This window comes from Chroicocephalus ridibundus, chromosome Z (assembly GCF_963924245.1).
Source record: "Chroicocephalus ridibundus chromosome Z, bChrRid1.1, whole genome shotgun sequence".
Taxonomy (NCBI): Eukaryota; Metazoa; Chordata; class Aves; order Charadriiformes; family Laridae; genus Chroicocephalus; species Chroicocephalus ridibundus.
Genome location: NC_086316.1, coordinates 46,599,637 through 46,625,610, shown reverse-complemented (window position 1 = coordinate 46,625,610; position 25,974 = coordinate 46,599,637). Strand labels below are relative to the sequence as shown.

Here is a 25,974-nt window from a genome sequence, read left to right as displayed (position 1 = left end):
TACCACCAGTGGTCATACTACCCTTGTGTTTGGTAAACCCTTTGACTTATTCACTATTCAGGAGCAAGAAAGTTTGTGAATTGTATCTTAGGAGAAAAGGATGTTCCATAGCTGTGACCTTGAACTCTCTGAAGAGAGAGTTATAACAGAATTATAACAGAATTACTTCTTATTCATTAACAAACAAATACAGGTTATACGTCCTAAAATACACCTTCCTAACTTCTTCCTTTGCTGGAACACAGAGTGTTCAGAAAACTCCTCTACTTCCTAAATGATAGGTTGGTGCTCTTTCAGTCTCCTTCCCCATTAATAAACTCACCACTTCCAGGTCACACCTTCTGTTAGACACAGGCTGTAGTAAAGAAGCTCTTTTTCATTTCAAGGCCCAAGAAACTGTACTGAACAAGTTCCATGCAAAAAAAATGGCAAGCATACAATTCACAGGAGTTGTACTGGGAGCAGTGGAGAGCCCCACGTTAAAAGGAATGCTTGAAAACTGTTATTTCTATATATTATTCAGTGGAAAATGTGCTCAGATTAAAGATGTGACTTCTACTTCCTCACACAAAAAGAAGAGGGCAAAGAAGATTAAGCATAATTGCCTTATCGTCATGAAGTTAGTTTCTTAGGTGCGTAGGTGAGTATCACGACAAGATTACGTCTCATGGAAGCACCCGTACAAAGATAAGGGAACACGGACTGAGAAGACAGTCCCACATCCAAAGAAGGTACCGAATGTGTCTGTGAAGCAGCTGAATACTGTATTAGTAATTAGTAATAGTGAAGGGTCTGCGATAGTCTCTGAGAGGGGTTTCTGCACAAAGGGAACTAGGCCAACTAGAGCTCATGAAATGAGGGTGGGCCATGCTGGACTACGTGAGATTACATTTTCTTTCTTCAGGTAAGGATATTTGGCTACTACTTTTTAATTATGTTTATAGTTTGAAAATTGGGTTGGGTTCTCACTTGCTGCTGGACCATTCTTTTTAGCAAGAATATTAACTCAGCCACATGCTAACAACAACATATTGGCCTAAGAAAATAACAGTTAAATAAACAGTGTTTTTGCATTTGATGGTTTCTATGACACTAAAATAGGAAAAGAAAATCCTATAGCTACTTACAGTATAGCTGAGTCAGTTTTACAGAAAAGGGTAGCTATAATAATCCTGACTCAGGGGACAACAAAGAAACAAGTTAACTGCAATGTTAACTCAAGTGAACTTGGGTGAAAAAACCCAACTTCTTCGACGTGGATGAATTCACTCAGATGAGTCATTTCAGACAAATGATCTTTCCACCATCATACTGAAGGGGCCCAAGTTAATTTCCATAGCTAAAATTCATAGCCAAACACTAGAAATGTCATTTTGATGCTCACTTTCTGCGTGTATTTGAATTCTATAATTTAAACTTTACAATCCAGTGAGAAGTTGGAGAGGGAAAATGTGCAGTTGTTCTGAAAAGAACTCAGGATTTAGTGTCACAGGATGCTGGGTCAGGCACTGAAGCCAATTGAAAAAGAATCCTGCTTCCACCATCCTTCTTTTCTCTCCATGCCTTAGCCATTCATCCTAGCTACACACTGTGGGTTGCCAGTAAAGTTAGTACAGCTATTTACACTGCCAACAAGATCTCTGAAATAATAAAAAAAAAAAAGGAAAAAAGGAAAGATGTAAGTTACCATGATTTTAATGAGATAGTTTAGATTTCAGCCCAATCAAAGAGATGTATCTGTACAAATGGGAAGATGGCAAACAAGCATGCTGGCATAAGAGTCAGTACAAGCAGAGGGAGGCTCTTCAGACAGTTTTGCAACTACCACTAGCATCTTTTCCAATTATGCCTGTCAGTATGGTCAGAACAATAATGAGGTGGAAGACAATCCTTCAAACAAGACAATAAACACAATCAAAGAAGAAAAGGTAAAAGAAGCATGGGATGAACAGAATGGAAAAATATGCAGTGCAGCCTTATTCATAAAAACAAAATTAAATCCACGTGGTAACTGAATGAGGCAGTATCAGTCCAATTATCAGTGATCAGGAAAAGTCCAGACTCATGCCTGTTTTGAGGTCCGGACCCAAATTCTATTTCTTCACGACCCATAGACAGGAAATAAAAGATTCTGCCTTTATTTCCTTACGTGAATTACTGAACTTTTGCCATTAAATGCTCAGGGGAAATGCAAGGCTTGGGCTGGAGCACACCCTGGGCAGAGGACTGCTCTGCCAAATCTCCGTCCCAATTTCTTTCTCTTCCTTTCTTCTGCCCCAGACTCTTTATCCCAACTGAGTACTTTTGCCCGCCCTGTTTCTCGTCTCCTCTACATTCAGGGCAGAAGGCCTTCTTCCTCTGCATTGCCAGAAAGCTCATTAAAGACGGCTGTCAATTATCATGCTCACACCCACAGTGACCGTCAAGAAGTGGGAACAGCAATTGCTGCATAAAAGTCATGTTTTGCTGTGGACTGCGCACAGGGTTAGGGGTACAGACCCTATAGCCTACGCACTAGGAACAGTGAGAGGCATGCCCCATGGAGGTGAGCAATCTTAAGGTATTGGCTGCTGAATGCAATAAAGTGTTCAATGTACAGGTGAAAACTGTCACTCAAAATTTGGACATACATAGGTGGCTTTTCATGAGAACAGCAACGCACTCAAAACAGGGATCACATCCTATTCCAAAGCGTAAGGAGGCAGGTATTTGCTAAGGAAAAAGCTGCTAATATAATTGATCGTGTGCAAACATAGTGTTTTATTTAAAAAAAAAAAAACAACACACCACAAACCAACAACAAATACTTCATTCTTTTCAAAAGCAGTTGAAGTTAAAACTAAATAAAATCAGAGGCAAGCCTGAAGCATGGAAAACTGCAGATCAAAGAACTGTGTACCAGCAAATTGGATCGTATGGTGGCTGGTGTCAAGTGACCTAGCTGCACTGTATATAAAAACCAGTTATGGTTGAAACTAAGGAAATCTGAATACTCCTTTGGATTCCAAAACTATCCGTCTTTCTAAGGCAACCTCTAAATGACTCCCTGACACAACCTCCATTCTTTGAAGATTTTTCTTCTCTTCCCTGAAGAGTATTCTTTCATCTACTATGCTCCAGACTCTTCCACTCCAAAAGCTGATGAACATGTACTCCCAGTTCCTTCTGAAAACGTTCTCTGTTCCGGAAGGTCTTCAGGGGCCAGCATGTTTGCTTGCAGGACTTCTTCCTGGAGGACTCTGGGCTGCCACTTCCTTTGAATAGACATGCCCTCTGTGGTTTCCTCCTTAATTATGACCCCGGGGTGCCTAACACATCTCTGGAGCACTGATCTGCGAAACACACATAGAAAAGTGCTGGAAAGTTGAAATGAAGCACGGTACAGTAGAGAGGCTGCCAGAGCTAGTGAGACAGAAGGATTTTCAGGCTGGGAAAGGGCTAGAAAGGAAGGAATAATTTCAGTGATAGGTAGGCAAAGTAACGAGAAGAGAGGCAATTAGATCAAATAGGAGGAAAGTGAGAACAGAGACTGAGGTCATACCCTGGATCACAATCATTTGGAACTAAAAAGAGAGGAGGGATTCAGGGATTAATATCAATAAGCAAAGGACAAGCCAGAGACAGAGACACATGGAAACTTGCATTTTGAGCAGTCAGCCAGATACTGATTTTGATCACAGCAGAGGGGTAAGAATGAAGGGGGGGTGGGGAAGAGATAAAAGGGGCAGGTTGTGACTATAGTGATGAAACGGACCGGTTTAGTGCCCTTGCTCAGAGGAGAAAAAAAACTTTCCCCGGAGCATGGTGTGCACAGGCAAGCTATCTGGCCTCCAATAGGGTACAGAAGCAAGCTCAGCTACCAGCTACAAGCAGTCCACATGCAGCAGGAACGCTGAACAAACCTACGCCGATGCTGACAGCCCCCTCAGTGGTGCCCAGTGTATTTACCTCCTAGATGTGTTGGAAAAAAACAGCTTAAATTAGACCAGGAGTTCTCACCTTTTTTTCTTTTGCTGAGGGACGGGGCAGGGTTGGGCATGCGGTTCCCCCTAAGGATGTGGCTGTGATGAGGTACTCAGCAAAACTGTTCAGTTTGGGGTTCACACTGAAATGGGTTCAAATGTTCCACATTATGACCAGTGTCCAAACGCTCCCACACTAGCTGTGATTGCCATCTGCCTCAGTGGCCTCAGCAAAGAGGACTCTATAATCAAAGAAAAAATGTCTGTGGGGACTATGTCCCACCTTTTTCAGGGGCTGTTTTTAGGTACAGCATAACTTGCACTATATTTTTGTTAGGCTATGTGATACAATGCAACATTAGGAAAAGACACTTGGGGACAATGATGTATTTATCAAGTCTACCAATTCCTAGAGGCTTTGGTGCCTGTGTATAAAACACTCTGTCATATAAGCCGAGTTGGAAGTAGAGACATGACAGCGTGGCTTTATTTTTTGCTTGTAGTTTGTGCCTTTTGTGCCAGAAAAACCCCCACCAACTATAGCAGGAAATAAGGCAGTCAAAACAACAGTAAAATTCACTGAGAAGAGATCAGAAAATAGATTTTTAATTTATCCTCTTCAGAAAAGCAAACTGAGACTGCACAAGGTTCAGGTTTTGTGACCCATTGATTGCTATGTACTTCAGTAAGGTGGCCATTCATGATTAAACATACTTTAAGCACTCCAGATATAGGAAAAGAGCTGACTTGTGTAATTAACATTGAACCAATCAATAAGGAGGGCTAATTGCTAGAGGAGATTTAATGTCATTTTCAATGAATGTATATTTACGAATATTAGCTGCGAGATGTAAGCTGTCTGGGCCTAACACTGCTCCCACTGAACCGGAGGAGAGTGTTGATTGTGGTCTCAGTAGAAAAATGATTTGCTAAACAGCGAGCCATCATCTGTGAAATCCCAGGGAAGGTGAGCCATGTCGAGGTCTTGAATCTACAAACAGGAGTAAACAGTGTGTTGTAATACACTGAGCAAATGATAATGCAAACTACGGGAAAAAACACTAGCAGGGAAAAGATAATCACCAGCAAATAAATTTTTGGAGACACAGAACAAACAAGGAAGTAGAGAATGGATTTCCCCCCCTTTCTCCCCTTCAAAAACCATCGGAGGATGCAGGAAAATGCTAGTCATTAATATAATACTGATATTTACAGGGAAAATAAACGAATTTAAGGCAGAGAATGTTTTAAAGTGGAGCATGTGGTTTTGGCTGTCTGCATTTTACTATTTTTATTTTACTAGGACAATAGTGCCTTTAAAGGCAGGAGCACAGCTCTTGCAGGAGGCGAAAAGGAACTCCATGTTTCCATATGATTTTTCTGTAAAGAGCTTAACTTCTCATACTTCACGTCCCCGTGACAAAGACAGTGATAGCTGCCTGACTTTGTAGGACACCTTTGGTTCCTTGGAGAGAAAAAAACCACAGCATTTAGGGGGGTTTTACATTCGGGCATTAGAACAGTACTTCTCATGTTCAAATTCCTGCACAACCTGTAATAGATCCTCATAGTAGGTCTATTGGACTGAACTTCATAGATGCTTATTCTAACTTTCAAATAAAAGGCAGTAAATCTGTAGGTTGTCCAAAGCTACTGTGGCAGCTCTAAGGTTTAGCCCAGCAAGTGACAGTTTGGGCTTGGGTGGACACGAGTGAGTCTTCTCCCACCCCACGAAGGCACCTCCCGTTGCTGGTGGCGTCGGGGCCACCACCCGATCAGCCCCATCTTTTCCAGGCCCGCAGGCGCTCCGCGGCTGGAAGCACTTCCCAGCCCGGTGGCAGGAGCTGCCGCACGGGGACGGGGGGGGCACCGGGGAGGCCGCGCTCCTCGTCCGGAACTGACGCTTGAAAGCGGCTCTGAGGCAGCTCGTGTCCGGCCGGCTCCCCCGGCCCGCTGCCCCGGGGCTCTGCCACCGCCGCTCCTCGCCCCGGGGACGCCGTTGGGGCAGGGCCGGGGGTGCCGCGGCGGCCTCGCAGGCCTCGCACCTCGCCGCGGCTCCCGCGGCCTGGCCGGCGGGGCGACGAGCTTGCAGCCCGGCGGGGGCTCGGGGGCAGCTCTCGGGGGAGGGCGTCAGCGGCGCCCGGGGCCGGCGGTATCCGCGGCCCCCGGAGCGCAGGGGGCGGCGGAGCGCAAGGCCGGCGCGGCTGCCATTTCCCCTGGCCCTCGGCGCTGCCGTGCGGGCGGGAGCGAGGGAGGGCGGGCGGAGGAGGAGGAGGAGGAGGACGGAGGGAGGGGAGAGGGAGAGGGAGGTGGCCGAGCCGGAGTGAACTGAGGCGCTCAGCTGCCAACACTCACACACCGCCTGCCGCCGCAGCCGCGCCGGTCCCGGACTCCGGGCGAGAGGGGAGCGAGGGAAGGCGAGGAAAAGCCAGAGGCGGGAGAGGAGGCAACAAGATCGCTGGCAGGGGGAAGGAAGTCAGAGAGGAGGGAAGCGCGAAGAGAGGGAGAAGGAGCCTTCCTCCCCGCGGAGAGACGACTTCCCATGTAGCTGGGGACAGAGGGAGAAGCTGGCGCTCGGGAACTGTGCGAGAAGCTTTCCAAGCAAGTTACTTAATCCCCGAAGAGCGGCGGGAGGAGGGGACAGCACTGATCACCGATCATAACCATTATTCCCAACCCCTCATCATTTAACCCCCGGGCGGTTCAATGCACTACTCCAAGCTCTTCCTAGTTTCCTCCTCGGGGTAACTTCGGAGGACGCGCCGCCGGTGCCGCCCGGAGGTGAGGAGAAGAGCCTCGGAAGAAGGAAGGAGAAGGGGTTTTTTTTTGTTTTGTTTTGTTTTGGGTTTTTTTGTTTGTTTGTTTGTTTGTTTTTGTGGGGATTGTGTGCGGAGGAGGAGAAGATGGGCTGGAAGCGCCGCTGCTGCTGGGGAGGCGGAGGCGGCGGGGACCTTCTCTGCCGGCTCACCCTGGTGCTGGGGTTCCTGCTGCCCGCCTGCAGGACGCGCCTCTACACCAACCACTGGGCTGTGCGGATAACTGGGGGGCTCACGGAGGCCAACAGGATAGCTAGCAAATACGGATACGTCAATATAGGACAGGTAACCAACCCTCCTTACAACTACTTCCGAGCGAGCGGGCGGGAGGGCGGCCGCCGGGCGGGCAGGGTCCGCTGTCGCCGCCCTGCGCCGCCGGGGCAGGGGCAAGGGACGGGGCAGCTCCGCGTCCTCCGCACGACCCCGGCCCCGCCGCGGGCCCCGCCGCCGCGGGGCGGCCCGCCGAACCCTCTTGCCCCCTCTCCCCCCCCACCTCTGCCGCCCCGGCCTCCCGCCGCGGGCCGACGGAGGTGATGCGCGGGGGCAGGTAACGCCGGAGGGGTCCGGGGCTGCGGCGGCGGAGGCAGCGCCCCCTCCGCGGCCAGGTGCGAAGCGGGGCGAGGGCCGCGGAGCCGCCCGCGGGCCGGGGGAGGGGGTTCGGGGCGGAGTAGGGGGGGGGGGCTCTGCCCGCCGCCGCGCTGCCTCCACGGCGGCTGAACTTCGCGATCCGCGCCGGGCACCCTCCTGCCCTCCGGGGCCTTGAGAAGCGACGGAAAAAAACCCACCCCGGCAGTGGGCGAGGAGCTCGTCCTGCAGCGAGCGCCCGTCTCCCCGGCAGCCAGGACGTGGCAGCTGCGGCCGCCGGCCCGCCGCGGGGGGCGTCCCGACCCCCCTTCTGGCCGGGCGTGCGGAAGAAAAAGGTGACAGGGGCGGCCCCGGTGCCCCGGGGTGGCTGCCGGGCGTCCCGCGGGGAAGGGGAGGGTGTCCGAGGGGGCCGGGGCTGCCCCGGGGGTGGGAGCCGGCCCGCCCGCCGCCGCGGCCCGCGCTGGTGTCCCACAGCCCGCTCGCTTCCCGCCGGGCTGGTTGTGGAATGAGGGGAGAGGAGAAGTCGGCGCTGGGATGCCGGCGCTGCAGGCAGAGGTTCCCCGGCCCGCCGCCGGCCGGTTGGGCAGCACCTGGGCGCTGCGGAGCCCGCAGATGTTTTCGCTGGAAAAACACCTGGACCGGCTAGATCGGGAGATCAGCCCGTGAGAAAATTCTCGGATCCAGCCGGGTCCAGGAATTGCCAGTGAGGAAGCACCTGGTTCTCGCTGGATCCCGTCAGGCTGAAAAATCCCCTGCTGCTATAGCTAGGCACGGTTGCCATTTAAAATGTCCTAAGATGACTTTCTTTCTGACAGAGTTTGTGGCCAGCATCCTAGGTTTTCCTGACAATTATCCTCAAAATATGAGTTGCATATGTAGGGTTTGACAAGGTGAGTGCCTAAAAAATAAACAATTCCACTGCACGCATAGGTGCAAACATCCAAGCACAGTCTTTCTAGACAGTAGTTTATGCTACATGAATTGAAAGTTTAGAAATGAGCATTTTCAGGTACAGAAGGCGTCATCTCATACATGAGATTCACAAAAATGCAGCTGCGTTTACACAACAGGCCTTTTATATCAACCGGATCAAAGTGAGACCCGATTATTATTTGTGTTGTAGAATGAGTTCCCACGTACTGCGTCATTGACTCAAAAGTTTGAAGTGCTTGTCTCAACTGTTCCCAATCATTGCCAGCCTGAATAAGACAGCTGTGCGGTCTATTAAGATAAATAATTTACATAAGAAAAGCTGGAAAATAACACTGAGGTAGCACAAAACATGATGTGTAAAGATGCCGTTACTTAGAAAAACTGAGTAGGAACTTCCCTCTTGGAGCACTTGGGCAGGTAGGCACAGCTGGAGGCACAAAAATCTGGGAGGAAGCTTTCATGTCAAAATTGAACCCCCACCTTCAAACTGCCATTTAGTAATCCAAGCACAAAGTTTCTTTCATTGATGTCTGTCTTTTTTGTCTTGCGTCTTTTGCTGAAGGTGTTTTTCTGTATTCCTGTCTGGGCCTTTATAGTGCTGAAATAAGCAACAGTTAGTCAGTTGGAGGATGCACTTCTTCGCCTTTTTGTCTTTTGTTAGGCCAGCTGGCCAACTTGGAGCCTGCTTTTTTATACCTTCCACATCCAAACCTCATGTTGAATTAAGGAGAGAATGTAGTAAGCTTCTATTGCTTCTTATGTGTCAGTGAAAGTGCCATATATACACCTATGAGATATTAATAATAGATACATTACTGATCAGGTATACAGATGGGAATGAGACAAAATGGAGACTATAAATAATGAAAACCTGGAAAATAAATTACTGGGTATGCAGATGAAAAGAGAGCATATGTGAAGGGAGGTTAGCTACTACCATTGCTTATACCTTGCTCAGCTATGCAGGTAGGGAGAGTGCAAGTAGAAGATGAATATAACAATGTTAAGTGATGGATGCATGAGAAAGAAAACTTCAGTAATAATGTGAACTAGACTTAATGGTGATTCCTCATCTTCTGGCTGTAACCAGCCTTTAAGAACAAGAAGCAGGGGGCGGGCATATGTGAAGAAATTGCACAGAGCTTCCTGTATGTATTTTGGGTTGGAGTAGCTGAGTGCTAGATGTTATTGTGCCGTGCCAACATAGAGCTCAGCGCTCTACCATTACAGTTACATGCCTTAAGAAGTGTTGTGGGTTTGCACGAAGTCTTACGCAAAGTTTCCTTTTGTTGGTGTCGTTTTACGGTGGCCAGTGTTAAGTTTCTGATAATTTCTTGCAAAATCATCTCCAAATGGTATTTCAGTGACAGCATGTTCATTAATATGTTGGTGGTCAGTCTAATGTCTGTTCTTTTATTCCCAGCTAAGTGCCTATACAACTTCCATCAGACTGACCTGGTCGCTAGATAGAATGTATAATTTGAGAATTCAGAGTTCATAAAATAATCCAAATGGCTGCAGTTTGACCATGCATAGTTTAACATGTAAATATGTTGTTGAAACCCTATGTAAAATAAGTCTATAACTGTATTTTTTAAAAATACAAAAAAACGTGCATCGTTTTCTGTAAGGCTTATCAATCACACTTTGTAAACTGTATCATTTGATAAAGGACTAATAACTTTTAGAGAAAGAAGGTCAGGAATGATCTGAACTGATGAGTTAGATTTGCCCATAACAAGCTTTTTGCATAAATTTGGAAAAGCAGGGAGATATTTGACACAGAACAGAAAGTGCAAAAGAATATGGGAATGGGGCAAGAATCTACTTATTACTGAGGGACAATTGCAAGTAATTAAAAAACCTGTATTTGGTGTGAGATGTTGAAAGATGTTCTCTTAGCTGAATACACTATCAAAACATTGAAAGAGATAACCAGTAAGCAGAATTCTCTGCTGGAGGCAGGACTTCACATGCTTAATGTCTGTATATTGTAGCAGCTACGGCCAGGCAATTAAACTTTGGTTTTCCAGATACCATCTCTTCTAGGTAAGTTGAAATATTATAATTAAAGCAGCGAGTGTCACTAAGAGCTACACTGTTTACATCTGCTTGAAGAAGGTAATTAACAAATCTCATAAAAATACACATCCAAAAATCATCTGCAATAGATTAAAAAAACCTTAGTGTAATTCATTAAGCATAATATTTTTGGTTAAATTAAATTTGTGAGCTCACCTTTAAGAAGAAAGTGCAAAAAGCTAAATCCAAATCCCACTATGGCTGGCCCAAAGAACTGACTCGATACAAATGACCCAGAAAAATAATGGAATTAAAATATTCAAGATAAAAGGTAGTGAAACTGTGTGTAAAAAATGAAAGTCAAGTAGGTACAGTTGCAAAGTTGCAAAGCAGGAGTATTCTGACAAGAGTTAATTGCATGATTAGAGCTGCAGGGAACAGTGGAAAACAGAGGACTCCTGAAGATCTTATTCTTACCAGACACCCTGTTAATTTTGCATGAGGGGAGATGTGAGGTGCTACGGAAGAGAAAGAGTTTAGGGTAAGTTAGGAGTAAAACAGTTAAGGGTAAACAATATTTGGGTTGTGTTTGTGGAAAAATGGCATTGAAGGGTACATTAAGTTGATCAGTGGAGACAAGACGGTAGACCCAGGAGGGCTGTGAACTGTAAACACCAGGCAACATCCCTTTTCTCAGTTTTTGTTATTTGTTTCATTCCTGGTAACAGGCAGAAATTAGCTTTCCCATTTTTGGAGCTCGTGTGATTTGGAGAATATCCCGTTGAGCCTTGGAATACCTCTTAAGTCTATTCCCATCGCCATGGTGATGATGGGAAAACTACAAAGCCTACCTGAATGACCGGATGAGTCAGTCAGAAATAGATCTAGAAGAGTCCTTGAGATCACCTACTGATGAGCAACTGAGAACCCCTGCAGCTTACAGCTTCTGGTAAACTCCTGTTGCTCTCAAACGTCTTCTGAGGTCTTCATCTCTTGTTACAGAAATCTGAAGCTTTAGCTTCTCTGCTTATTGAAAAGAGAACTTTTGCATTAATTTTTAGGGCCCACGGCGCAACAGAGAAAGAATCTGTGTGTTTTCTCTAGGCTACATGTTCTCATTCTCGTTTCCTACAAATTGCTCCAATGTACTCCTCATTTATCCTGTATTTCCTTACCATTACCAATGTAAAGTTGACAGTAAGACACAGAAGCTTGTCTTCAAAGATACTTGAAATACTTGCAGTGAATCTAGTGAGACTGTCACTAATTTTCTTGAAAAACATTTGGCTTGAAAAAGCATTTAGTGGCAACTTAGGCCTATCCTTCTATCCACTGTTACTCAGTTTCTGTTGGAAAACTCTTTTCCCCATGGAACTGAACAAAGGTTACATATCACAAAAACAGAGGCAGTAGATCCCCTTACTGACTGACACAGGTGGGCAGGATATCCTTCGGAAAGCCAGTAATTTTGATAGCTCCATTTAGTGCCACCAGTTTCGAGCTTCTGATTTGGACAGTAGGGCCCACTTGAGCTGACTCTCAAATTAGCAGACCTTCATTGAAGGCCTATTAAAAGCCTGTCCCGTAACTTTAGGCTTGAGTACTTGGTTACTGGTAACGTTATTTCTGTGACATAACCACAGCCACGTTAGAGAAGATGGAGGAAACACAGTGAAGCATCAGTATAAGCTACAAAAGGATTGGCTCAAGTTCTCCTGTGTTTTATTGGGCTTCAAAATAGCATGGACATGTAACATGAGGACCTAAATACATAGAGTTGACTTCCTCTCCCCCTCCCCCTGCCCCGTGTATTGCAGGCATTTCTGGCCTACACTTGAAATGCAATTAGTAGTTTCTCTAGCAAGTGAATCCTTGTCTTACGTAAAAAAAAAAATTGCCTCTGTTCTTTTTGCATGTCTTTTAAGAAAGTGATCTGGATTAGGAAGCCCTCTGGGACTGTGATAAGGTAGTATAATGCAAAGCAGCCAAGGAGCTGTTCTAAGTTACATGCTGGATGGAGCAATTTGGGGTATAACGCATCCTCCATCAGCTCCTTGCTGACATATTTTACCCTTCTGTCTTGCAGCGGCTGCAATAAGCAGACCTTTGTGTTAGAGCAAAGTATCTGTCACTGAGTTTTGGGAAAGTTTCTTCCACTGTTGGTAGATGCAGAGGGTTAAACATATAGTCTGTAGCATTTTGCATAATTGGCATAAATGGCCGTTGATAGCATGGAGATTTCTTACTATATAGTGAAAAAAGGAAGCTTTCTTTTGATATAGCCATGAAAATTAAGGTGTATTGATATGCCATTTTGATTCCCATGAATTTCCTCTTTTCTTGTAAACGCAGCTTCTCATTGGATATAAATTTGTGGTTTGGTACTAAAATATTCTCAATAAACTGGAGAAAGGAACACCAGCTTATAGAGGGATGACTTGTGAAGCATCTGAGAAGCTGGGAATGCTGCTCTGGTCTCCAGTGCTGGTGGCTTCCATGCTCTTGAGCTGTTAACTAGTAAAAAAATTAAAATAAGTAAAAAATAAATAAAATATATAGAAAATAAAATAAATGTAAAATAAACAAATAAGCAAACAATAAAATAAATAATAAAAAAAAACCTAATAAAAGCTATTGAGCTTTTTCCCCTTATTTCTTTGGTTATATAGATAAAAGAGAAGCTTCAGTAACTGACTCTGGGAACTTGAGTTTATTTTAATTTGAAATGCGTGGGCTTCAAAATGAGGAAGGTTTTCTAGGTTTGTGCTCTTCTAGAAAGGGGTGCCTCATCAGTTTCAGGTTCCTGTCATCAGTTGCTAGGAGTTTCTCATTCAGGCAGGAGACTTTCATTGAAGGCGCAGGAGAGCGGGAGAAACAAACAGCTGATACCCCAGAGATGGAAGAATGGAAGAGAGAAAGATATCTTATCTGTGGCTCCAACAAGGGAGAGAAATGCTGCATTAATTAGTATAGGATTAAGCTTTAGATCCTTCTGTTCTTTCTTTCTTAGTTCTAGGCAGGAGCTGAAGATGGGTCAGCATTTTTCCAGGTCACATCTTTCCTCTCCTTGTTGTATTCTTCCAGTAATTTTTATTTTCTGATTTCCTCCAAGGTCTAGTGACCTACTCCCCACCCTTGGCAAGTGACAGACTACCCCTTCCCTGCAGTTTTCTTCCTGCAAAGAATACACTGTTTGCCAAGAGACACCTAAGTGTGCTAAGCTTGAGGTGTGGCCCAGCAGTCACTGTTAGATATACTGAGTTGGGTTTTTTTTGAGATACTGTAAGTGCTCATGTGATTTACCAAAATCACATTGTTGTTGTTGGGGTTTTGGGGGGTTTTTTGTTTTGTTTCTGGTTTGTTGTTGTTGTTTTATTATTTTTATTTAATAGGAGTTTACAGATTTAAAGTCAGCAAATCACACAAAGAGTTAATAAATACTAGTTTATTTCAGACCTGAGGTCCCAGTGATGGCACAGAGAAGTTGTTGTGTAACAAAATCAATTGATCAGAAAGAATGGGAGGAATGGCTGTTTTCCATTTTCCAAATCTATTCCTGATGGGAGTCAAAAGGAAATTTTGCAAACTAAGTAGTTGAAATTGGGTGACTCAAAAAAAAGCATTCTGTTTAGAGAAAAGGCAACTTATTTTAAGATAAAGAGCCTAAAGTAAGGTTGTTGTCTTCAGCAAAGGAAGGAGTTTGCTACTGTAATCTCCACCACTTTACATGTATGACTCAGAAAACCGGGATGGTATGCCTCTGCGTGTAAAGAAGTTCATCTACCCCAGAATAATAATATAGACAGTTAATAGAAGAGACATGCCCCTTAAGAGCCTGTGTGCTCACAGCATTGAAGCAGTATATTCTTACTAAAATTTAATACCTGGGATAAGTTTAATGAAGTCCTGAGAACTAAAGATGCAAATACCAGGACTGTGCTATTAAAAGAATCAAAGCTAGGTGTATTCTAAGCTGTATGCACATGGAGATGTAGTGGGGTTACACAGATACATCAAGGAAAACTGCATTTTCTCTTATTCATGGCAGAAAAAAAAGTACGTTTAGTGACTTGTCGAGAGTAACCACCAGATAGAAAAATCTTTGGAAAATGTAAGCACTGAAACAACATTCTTGCAAATGCTCACATGCCACAAAAACAGAAAACCAGCACATATTGGAGAATACAAAGGGTATGCCATGGCTAATTACTTCATACTTAGCAGTAGTTCCCTTGTCTGTGCAGTTAAAAATGAGAGGGAGGAGGGAGAGAGTACTAAATGTGATCTTTCATTAGGAGTTGGATGAAAGAAAGGATGTGGCAAATGGATTCTGGTGATAGAGGCAATCTAATAGTCTTTGTATGTTGTTACAAAATGAGGGAAGATGAGGCTCTCGTTTAACAGCATAGTAGTCAAGCTACAAATTACGTGATGATTTTTTATTTAAAGCCCTCAGGCAAACACACACTAAATTATACTTTTAAAAATAACAATTAGTTCCAAGCCCAACTTAAAAATGGCAATGTTGGTGGGAACTGCTTCTCTCAAACAAAACAAATGAAGAAGTGGACCAGGCTAGATGAAGATGGAAGAACCAGAAGAAATCTGTAAAACATACTAAGATAAATCAGTAGTGGGTAGAGTAGAATAGAATGCAATCATTTTGGTTGGAAGAGACCTTTTAGATCGTCGAGTCCAACCATTAACCTGACACTGCCAAGTTACGACTAAACCACGTCCTTCAGCACTACATCTGTCTGTCTTTTAAATACCTGCAGGGATGGTGACTCAACCACTTCCCTGGGAAGCCTGTTCCAATGCTTGACAACCCTTTCAGTGAAGAAATTTGTCCTAATATTCAATCTAAACCTTACCTGGCGCAACTTGAGGCTGTTTCCTCTTGTGCTGTCACCTGTTACTTGGGAGAAGAGACCGACCCCCATCTCTCTACAGCCTCCTTTCAGGCAGTTTTAGAGGATGATAAGGTCTCCCCTCAGCCTCCTTTTTTCCAGGCTAATCAACCCCAGTTCCATCAGTCGCTCCTCATAAGACTTGTGACCTGGACCCTTCACCAGCTTTGCTGCCCTTCTTTGGATGCACCCCAGCACCTCAATGTCTTTCTTGGCGTGTCAGTGAACACAGTACTTGAGGTGTGGCCTAACCAGTGCCTAGTACAGGGGGATAATCATTTCCCTAGTCCTGCTGGCCACACTATTTCTGATACAGGCCAGGATGCTGTTGGCCTTGCCCACCTGGGCACACTGCTGGCTCATACTCAGCTGGCTGTTGACCAACACCCCCAGGTCCTTTTCTGCCAGGCAGCTCTCCAGCCACCCCTCCCCAATCCTGTAGCGCTGCATGGGGTTGTTGTGACCCAAGTGCAGGACCCGGCAGTTGGCCTCGTTGAACCTCATATGGTTCATACCGTATACCTTGGCCCATCCATCCAGCCTGTCCGGGTCCCTCTGTAGAGCCTTCCTACCCTCAAGCAGATCAACACTGCAACCCAGCTTGGTGTCATCAGCAAACTTACTGAGGGTGCAGTTGATCCTCTCGTCCAGATTGCTGATAAAGATTAAAGAGAACTGGCCCAAATACTGGGGGACACCAGTTGTGACCGGATGCCAGCTGGATTTAACTCCATTCACCACCTCTCTTTGGGCCTGGCCATCCAGCTGGTGTTTTTACCCAGTGAACATACACCCATCCAAGCCATGAGCAGTCAGTTTCGCAGGAGTATGATTTGGGAAATGGTGTTGAAGGCTTTACTAAAGTCCAGGTAAATGAACCATCCAGAGCCTTTCCCTCACCCACTAAGCCGGTTACCTTGTCGTAGAAGGACATCAGGTTTGTCAAGCTGGACCTGCCTTTCAGGAACCCATGCTGACTGGGCCTGATCACCTGGTTGTCCTGCATGTGCTGTGTAAGGGCATTCGGGATGATCGACTCCATAACCTTCCCCATCACCGAGGTCAGACTGACAGGCCTGTAGTTCCCCCAATCCTTCTTCAGTCTCTTCTTGTGGATGGGCATCACATTTGCTAACCTCCAGTCAATGGGGACCTCCCTGGTTAGCCAGGACTGCTGATAAATGATGGAAAGTGGCTTGGTGAGCACTTCTGCCAGCTCCCTCAATACTCTTGGGTGGATCCCATCTGGCCCCATAGACTTTTATGTGTCTCCCATCTGGCCCCATAGACTTTTATGTGTCTAAGTGGTGTAGCAGGTCTGTCACCATTTCCCCTTGGATTATGGTGGTTTCATTCTATTCCCAGCCCTTGTCTACTAGCCCAGGGCGCTGGGTACCCTGAGAACAACTGGTCATACTATTAAAAACTGAGGCAAAGAAGGCATTAAGTACCTCAGCCTTTTACTCATTCTTTGTCACTGTTTCCCCCTTATCCAATAAAGGATGGAGAGTCTCCATAGTCCTCCTGCATTCTTACTGTCTTTTACAGCAGTAGCCGGATTAAGTTCTAGTTGGGGTTTGGCGCTTCTGATTTTCTCTCTACACAGCCTCACAAATCACTTTTCCTGAGTGGTCTGCCCCTCTTCCATAGGTCATAAACTTTCATTTTCTTCCCGAGTTCCAGCCAAAGCTCCGAGTTTAGGCAGGCCATACTTCTTCCATATGAGCTCATCTTATGGCACATGGGGACGGACTGCTCCTGCGCCTTAAAGATTTTCTTCTTGAAGAATGTCCAGCCTTCCTGGACTCCTTTGCCCTTCAGGACGGCCTCCCAAGGGACTCTGTCGACCAGTCTCCTACAAAGGTCAAAGTCTGCCCTTCAGAAGTCCAAGGGCAGACTTTACTCCCTCCTTGCTTCTCTGGGAATTTAAAACTTATCATTTCATGATCACTGTGCCATCATATCACTATGTGGTCAAGTCTGGTATGACATGACCTGTGGCTGACAATGGCTGACTGTTGTAGAAGTGAAGGACAGGGGGGACATCACTACAGATCCGCTTGTCCATCACAGTGCCCTTGACAACGATCAGCTATGCCCACATCTTTCCTGGCATATATTTAACCACTTTTCAAAGGTCATCAGTAAGGAAGCTCTGCAGTGCCAGGACATAGTTACTTGATTCTAGTGGCTCATTATGCTCTTTGCCCTGGTGAAGTCTAAGCTTTTTCTGTCTTGCAGTTCAAAGCCTGCATTTCTTGTTTCACTATGAACATAAAGTGTAGCAACATCTGAAAAGCTGTAGCATTCCACTCTTCCTGCCCCACATTTATCTTTTTTCATCCAGAGATTGTTCTTTCCTTGTTTCACATAGGTCAGGCTTTCACTGATAGGTCTTGCTGTTAGTCTGGTCCTTCTAAGTGGTCCTCACCATCTTGAGCAAGGAGCTGGTACAACATTACAGCTGAGTACAGCACAAGGATTCCTTCAGGTGTCTTCAGGACAGCACTCCTATTTAGGTAGCCCATGCGTTTGTCTGTCCTGTAGCCGTATGACATTGTTGACTTAGTTCTGCTTGTGATCTGCTGTGGTTCACAGACTGATTCTGCCAAATTGCTAGGCCGTTGTTCTCCAGCCTGAATTTGTCCAGTAAATTATTATGAATTAGGTGTAATACTTTGCATATGCCTTTGCTGAATCTTGCCCTGTTTTTCCAGACCTCGTTTTACAATTTTGTTTTGATTTCTGTTTCTGCCCCCAACATGCTTTCTGATCCTCTCTGCTTCTTTAATGTTTAATAGGTGTCTTTCCTATGCCAATATTCACATCACTAGTTGAAATATACACCAAAACAGTTTCTAGAGAACTCTGGCAGGTAGTCATTTGCTACCCTGCTGATAAATATATAAATAGATATACCAATGTTACGTACATAGTTTTGATCTACTATTCCATAGTTTAATTTTGTGGCCTACTTCAGGAATTTGAAAGTGACTGTTAATCAAGTAGTACTTGAAGATAGATACAGGTTTTAATTTGCAAAGTATCTGCTCAAAACAAATACAAAAAGCACAAGGATATTATATTGGACTGGATCATCAGTGATTGCTATTATATATCTTAAGGTGTTCATAAGTGGATTTTTTTACCCCAGTTTTAAACAAGTCTAAAACTAACAAGTTTTAAAAGTGGTTTTGTTACTTGTCCTCAATCTGGAAAATTTCGTTTTGTTTTGTTTTGTTTTTTTTTTTCTTGCTGACTTCCAATTTACAGACCAAATTTAGTCATGACCAGTATATATCTGTTCTTCTGCTTAGCGGCTCGTCTGTTTCTTCAGCACATTTGCAGGGGGAACCAGCCTTCACTTGTGCTTCTGTAGCTTCTGGTTTCCTATTAGAAGATAGGCTTCCCACTCCCACAGTCATCTCAGTTGCTGTGTTTTGCTTGACATCTGTGTGCCTTGACCAGAAAAGATGGCCAGCTTGTATACAACCTCCCCGTTGCTTTGTATGATGTCATAAGTAATTCTCTAGATGTTGTCAAGCAAGATATTTCCAGTATCATACTTGCATGTTTTGCAGCTATGTTCTGTGGTTTTGTGATTGACCAGTAGATGTTTCTCTTCCTCTCCAAATGATGAATTGTAAAATCACAAAGTGGGGAGATACATATGTCAGCCACAGATGTGAATAAATCGTATGGTCCCTAGTGAGGAGCTGTGTTGCTCTTTGTCACCTGCCAAACACAGGAAAAAATACGATCAAACAGAATCCTGTTTGCCAGAGATATATAGCTTAAGACAGTAAGTGATTATTTGGCAACATGCTGGACCCAATTTGATTGATATTTGCAGAATGAAAAACTCTTTGGAATGAAACATTGGCAAGTCCAGAAGAGTATTAGAGCTACACCATGAAATCCTGCCGGAATAGCTTGTTGTGGAAATTCTTGTGGATTATAGGATGGTGTATGATGGAGATGAGTTTGTAAAAGGCACGTTAGCCGGGCATGATCATGGATTATGTAGTTCTAAACAAGTTAAGAAAGAAAAAAATTTCTCAGCACAGATTCTTCTATATAGAAGGAATCTGATTGAAGCGGGGCAGCATGCTCTAAATGAGGGATAGCCATCAACATCAAGCCATTCTCCCTTTTTTTTCTTCTTTTTAGAGAGGTTTTTGGGCCAGCAGGGAATAGGCTTCATTGATGTGTGTTTTCCAGGGCCAAGCTGAATTTCTAGAGATGTTACAAGTCACAGTTAAAACCTTTGCCTCATTCTTGTATTCATTCTTGTTCAAACTGGAATAAAACCACAGGGTTTTATTGGGCAATGAAAGTGTTACTGAGTGGTGCTATATGGCTGAAATTTAAGCCTAGAATTGGATAATGTTCCCCTTTTTTAAATAGTTAGCTTAATCAACGGTAGCATGTAGCCTCCTCTCTGGATAAACATAGAGAATATTTTTTTGCTTTTATTTAGCTTCTCTTTCTAGAGCATATTAACACAGTAACCTGATGTCTTAAAAACAAACAGGAAAGAAAACGCATGTCATGTCACACCTCTGAAGCTAGTAGTATGACATCTATGGTATAGAGAAATAGTTCCTATAAATTTTTGTTCACATGAATAGCCTTTATTCAAATAGAACCCGTAAGGATGCAAGGCCATTCTGGGTCAGTTAGAAGATCCATCTAGCCTGCCTGCCTATGGCAGTGGTGTTAAATTACTGTCTGTGGGAGTGAATGAACAAAACAAGCGGCTGATGCTTCTCAACACTCCCTTTGACTGTTTTCAGCTCGGGAGACTGCCCGAGCTGAATATCGTTTCTGTGTACTTAGAAATTCTCAATGATTTTTCTCCAAAAGGTTGTCCAACCTTTCAACTGAAAGTCAATTTCAACATCTGTAATATTCTTTGGCAAGGATTTTAAAAGTTTTCTACTTCACTGCATGAAGAACTACCTCTCTTTTGCTTGTTACTTACTAGCTTTGTTTGATGGCTACTGAAAGAGATGGAGAAAGTCAATCTCTGTCCACTTTTATGCCATACATGATTTTTTAGATTTTCCCCTAAATTGTGTCGTGTCTAGACTGAAAAGTCTTAGTTTACTTGACTGTTCCCCATAGAGAGGGGATACCATACCTTTGTCCATCCTTCTTCTCCCACTCTAGAAACTTCTTCATCTGTACTATGTCTTCTTTGAATAGAGGGGACTAGAACTGCCCAGAGTACTTAAAGTGTGGCAAAACCTTGGATTATTCATAGAGTGCCATGTTTTCTGCTTTATTTTCCATACTTTTAGTGATCATGTCTGCTATGTCATTTGCTGTTGGGGCTTTTACCAAGATGAGTTTCCATGGATTAGACTGCCATAATGCTGAGAGTATCGCTCCTCAGTGGTCCTGGGCAGCTCAAAACTGTTTGAGTGTGAGGTTAGGTCTTTACATCAGTTCATCTACATTTGATTTCGCTTGCCATTTTAATGTCACCACTCAATTTTGCAGGGTCCTTCTGCAGCTTGCACACAGTCAGCCACAGTTTTTACATCTGTGATTGTTAACAATAGCTGATATATACACCTAATTCCTCACTCCCTTTTCCGTGTAATTTTTTTACGGAACAGTGTAGGTCACAGAAGAGATTCTACCATGGACCCCAGCAGAAATCCAGCAGGGACCTCCACCCATTGTGAGAAACTAATTGGTTTTTAATAAACAAATAACTAATTACTCCTAAGCTTTGTTTTCAGTCTTTTAACTGATTGCTTACTTCTGCAAGATCTTATGCCTTATGGCTTCTGAAATTCGTAAAAGCTGCTGAAGAAGGACATTGTCAAAAGCCTTTTGGAAATCCAACCAGAGTATATCTATCTATCCTTCTTTATCTATACGCTTGACCTCTTCAAAGAACACTAATAAATTTATAAGGCAGAATTTTCCTTTGTTTAACTACTTCCAAACTAGTCCTTTATCCCAAGTGTCCATTAATTATCTTATTTCTTAGGTCCTACTCATTTGCCTAGAAGTGACCTGCAAGTCCAAGTGCTTCAGATGTCCTTTTAAAAACTGACATCACATTTGTTACCCAGCTATTCTGAAATGTGAAAACTGTTTTTTAAGTGAGAGATTTCGTGCCACTGCTCCTATTGCTTTCAATTACTTTAATTTACTGAGTGTTTTTATTCAGCCGTTTCATCCATATTCCTTTCACACTCTGAACTGCAGAATGTTTGTACTTCAAGTATCATATCTCGAGTAACCCATCTGAGCTGAACTGAAGCAAACAAATCAATCAAATGCTTAACTTTGAAAAAAATTCGATGCATTGTGAGTATGCTGGGCTCCAGCGAGCCAAGCATGAATGAACAGCAATGGCAGGGCTTTAAGCTGAGAAAGTTCCCCTACCCCTCTTGGAAATGAGTAGCACCGCTTCCCCACAGGAATGGACCACAGAATAAGCTCTGTTTTCTCTTGAGCAGCCAAGCCCTGTCCTGTGCGAGAAGCAGCAGTTTTACCACTTGGGAGTGGAGTGGAGCCAGTGCAGATACCTGAACTGTGGATTTACAGCTCAGATTAGCTTTTTCTGCTTTTAAAGAAAAACACTTCTCTCGCTGGACCTCAAAGACAATCTCTGAAATTTAGCTCAGCAAAATATTCAGTTGTAGTTTGTAAGGGCCTCAATAGCCTTTTAGTATGAATATACTGCATTTGCAGGTACCCTAATTGTATTAGAAAGTCTGACACACCAGATGTATCCCATTGTTGCCACACAAGAAGAGCTCCTGCCCTACCTAGCACGACAGTATTAACTATTTAGTGTTTTCAGTTTTCCTCTGGAAAGATTCCCCTTTGCTCCATTGTAAGCCAAATCATTCCCCTTCCTTGGGTTGGAAGCACAACATTAGTGGAATTTACTCACATCTGTTTGAAGTACGAGGTCATTTCCAGAGAGGACATGTATGGCGATATCTGGGATTTCCTTGACACTCTTGACATATGTCCATCTCTGCATTACTGTCATTACTGCTTTCTGCCTGTCTGATCAAGCAACACCTTTGCTTCAACTCAGAGAATTTTAAATATCCATCATCAGTGAATGAACTCCTCCTGATAATTCTTAGGCCTGTGCACAATAATCATGGCCAACTAATAAATTGCAAAGCCATCGCCTGGGAAAACTGATAACTAGAATTAAAACATTGCTGCTGAGCCTTGCTTTCTAAAAGAGTTAACCATGCGATCACCTAAAGGGGCTCTGGACTGTGTTGGCATCACAGTCTTGCCAATACATGGTTCTACTGTTGCAACAGACTGCTCTTTTGGAAGTTTTATTGTAGATAAATACCATTCCCATCTTGCAAAATTTGCGTAATTTCCATTTCTTGCCTGGCAGCTACAAATATTAATCTGACATGCTTAACTGCACAGTGAGCAATTCTAGTGGTGGCTGAAATCTGTGTTGATTTCCTGATGTTTCTGATCTTGTAGGACTCATTTGACATGAAAACAAATGTTTCAAAATGGAAATGCAAACCCATTTATGAAGAGGAATACATGGTTTTATCCAATTCATTGCTACCATTCTAACCCACCAACTTTTCCCTATTTCATTATTTTGGTCTTATATATTTAATACCACTGTATTAAACAAATATACAGTAGAAGCATTTCTCCTTTCTCCAAGAAAATCTACCTTCAGGTATACAACTAAGCATTCACTCAGCCCTCAGGTTGTAAGATTCTGCCCTCCAAACAAGAAAGCCACCAAGGAATATTCTTTAAATGCGTGAAATGGAGAGTATATGAAAGCTGTGACCTGTTTTTCATTGGTTTTAGTAAATTTAACTATTTCATCATGAATTGGATATCGGTTCTCCTTGACTTTTCTCTGTTGTCTGAAGTAATTTAGAAGCTGATATATGAACCTAGGCATTAGGATACTAAATCTAAAATGTAGGCCTCACTGAGGTCTGGATTAAAGAAAAATTAAGTGTTTCTTCATTAGGTGCTTATTGCAGCTCCCATTAAATACAGTCAAATATCCCACCGATTCCAATGAAAGCTGAATTCAACCTTAATCACTTTTTCAGCACTATGGAAGTTGGTACAGCAGGAGAGACCTGCGTACATCTTAATTAACACATCACAATTTGTTGTTGTTGTTGTGATTGCAAGTAGCTACTTTAAGTGGAATATTACATGACTATGCTAGAGTTAGCAGTCCCTTGGTGTGCTGTAGTATTTTTTTTCAATCCTCTTTAAACGTTAGTTATGGTGATGTTGGTGTTTTCTTTCTGAGTAGGTTTGAATGCTACATAATGCAATAATTTTGGAGATTATATTTTGGTCTTGTTTGCTAGCTTACTTGCTTTTTCTTTACGTGTACCTTTAGATCCTGTCAAAGAGAGAATTTTTTTCTTTTCATACTATTAAACTTAGGAAACAATAAGATCCTCTTCAGAAACTGTTACTTATACGAATAATTGTTGCACAAGTTTTCTTATCAAAATCAGTGAGATTGCATGTGGGTGTGGAGACTGTTTACATAAATAACGGATACTGGCAAACCTTACTTTTACACAAAAAAATATAAACTTTTGTGCAGCTCTGGCCTTAACCAAATAAGACAGGTGAATGTATGATTATCATGCCTAGTTCTGGACAAGTTGCATGCTTCTCTGTATTCAGTTAAGCATGTTGTACAGAATGGAAGATCATCAGACTTTGATACAGTACAAAGTTGAGGACATGTCATGTGGGTTCACTGTAAAAGAGCATTGGATTTAGTGCCTGCACTTACCACATGGATGAACTTAACTCAGCCCTAGATATTCCTATGAGTCACTTCTTTATTACTCTTCAGTAAATTATATTGGTGATAGAGGAGGAAATTGCTTAAATCAAGTCTCATGAGAAAGTCAGTTAAATGAAAACATTGTATTTACTATGACCAATAAGAGCTGAATTCAGATTTGTAAGACAAAGTACAGCGTGAAAAGGTTTATTGCTGGCAATATAAATGTTCACTGGAAACAATATGACTACTGTAGGTCAGTGCATTAGTCATTTTGAATGTTATAAACTCTCTTGCTATTAACGTGCTTAAGAGTTTTATGCTGATGTTTAAATAACTGGATAGAGATATAACAGTATATCTAACTTGGTGCCCAGTTCTTAAATCTTTTACGCATACAAGTAACCGCATTAGATTTGATTGCTCTTGATTTATGCCTCTTAAATTCCATTAGCTTCAACAGAGTTATTTCTGATTTATGGTTTTGTAAATGAGAAGGGACTTGGTCCCACTGGGGACCAAGTAGATGTTTACAGGTTTCAGGGCAGGGATGATGGTTGTTAAATATTTCACGATCGAGATTTAGAAGGAAATGAATATGAACGTTTTTTGCTGTGCAACTTCTCTTGCTGTAGTTTGTTAAAAAATAAACCCCATTTCTTAACTACCCTACTACTACTACTGTTTGCAGGGTTGAAATAGCAGTGTCAGAACTTTGTCAAGCCTCATTCTTATGCTTTATTATAATTACATATCAGAAAGTATGGATTATGAAGAAACAATAATCCTTACAGTCTGGAGTAGTTAATAGTGTATGGAAGATGACAGTTCTGTTTGCTACTTAGATAAACACTCATGATACTGCATGAGTATCCATCCTCATTCTCTCATCATTTTACATTTGTTCAGTGATACAACGTGAAACAGGATTGGAAGTCAATAAAGCAGTGATAATACTCATTTCAGGCGATGCAGTATATCATTTAGATATTTTAAATTACAGAGTAGTGAGTTAGGAAAGGGAAAAAAAGATTTCAGAAAGCAGTGGCAATTTAGTTGACCCCTCAAAATGTTAAAGGTATTTGTTTCCTATTTGATGCCTTCATTATGGGGGCTGTTTACTGAAACAAACATTACCGTATTGACTGACTGCTTCTTTGCAGATACAAACAATGTTTGTTATGGCTTGAACTCACAATGCATGATGATTGTGTTGCAGTCACTTGAAATATTGCAGACGTTAAAGTTTGTTCATACAGCAGAAAATAAATACACTTTGTTGCACTCATTTTTACTTGTAGAAATAAGGTGATGACTCATTTGGCTTCACAAAAAGGGGCATGAACTACCAGTTTACATTGAACTGCTTTCTGTATTGAAAAGAAACAATAGAAAAGATTAATGGGAATGAAGGCAGTAATTGATTTCCTTTTGAGAATTTTCATGAAATGTGTAATGTTGCCCTGGAACTGCAAAACCACAGTCACACGTTGCTGGGCAACCTTGCATTGCTTTATTTGATAGGGACATGAACTTGCCAATTCCTGCGATGCCTCCTTAGGTGAAGCTTGCAGTGACACTGGGGTTGCAAATATTAGTGCCCATTGTTGTACTTTGTCACATCTCACATGACAGCTGTGGAAATGGCTTCCTTTGCCATCTCCCACCAACTCTCTTAGGCTAATGTATCTGTTGGAAGACGAAACCTACACTTCATGCAAAAACCTCCCCCTCCCTGCCCCAGCCCCGATAATTAAGGACTCTGTGTTCATTAATTTTTAGCTACTTTTTTGAATATTGTTCTAATAGTCACAACCTGTTTATCAGTCCTAGAGAGGAGGTGGATGAAACTCTTCCTTACAGACTTTAAAAGAAGGATTTCAAGTACTATAGTGAGATTTCTTTCAATTTAATGTTTGAACAATCAACATAGTGTCCGGGTATCTTTCACT

General features: G+C 43.0%; 1 protein-coding gene across 2 annotated transcripts in view; it reads left to right on the top strand.

Annotated features, from left to right (window-relative positions):
- The first annotated feature begins 6,282 nt into the window (after positions 1 to 6,282).
- Positions 6,283 to 25,974, top strand: part of PCSK5 (proprotein convertase subtilisin/kexin type 5) — a 253,679-nt gene continuing 233,987 nt past the window's right edge. The window contains exon 1 of one of the 2 annotated variants that reach the window (XM_063320402.1): positions 6,283 to 7,063. In XM_063320402.1, coding sequence (XP_063176472.1) covers positions 6,866 to 7,063 — 198 coding nt within the window. In that variant the 5' untranslated portion in view covers positions 6,283 to 6,865. The remainder of the gene's footprint in view (positions 7,064 to 25,974) is intronic. The other variant, XM_063320403.1, reaches the window with a different exon arrangement.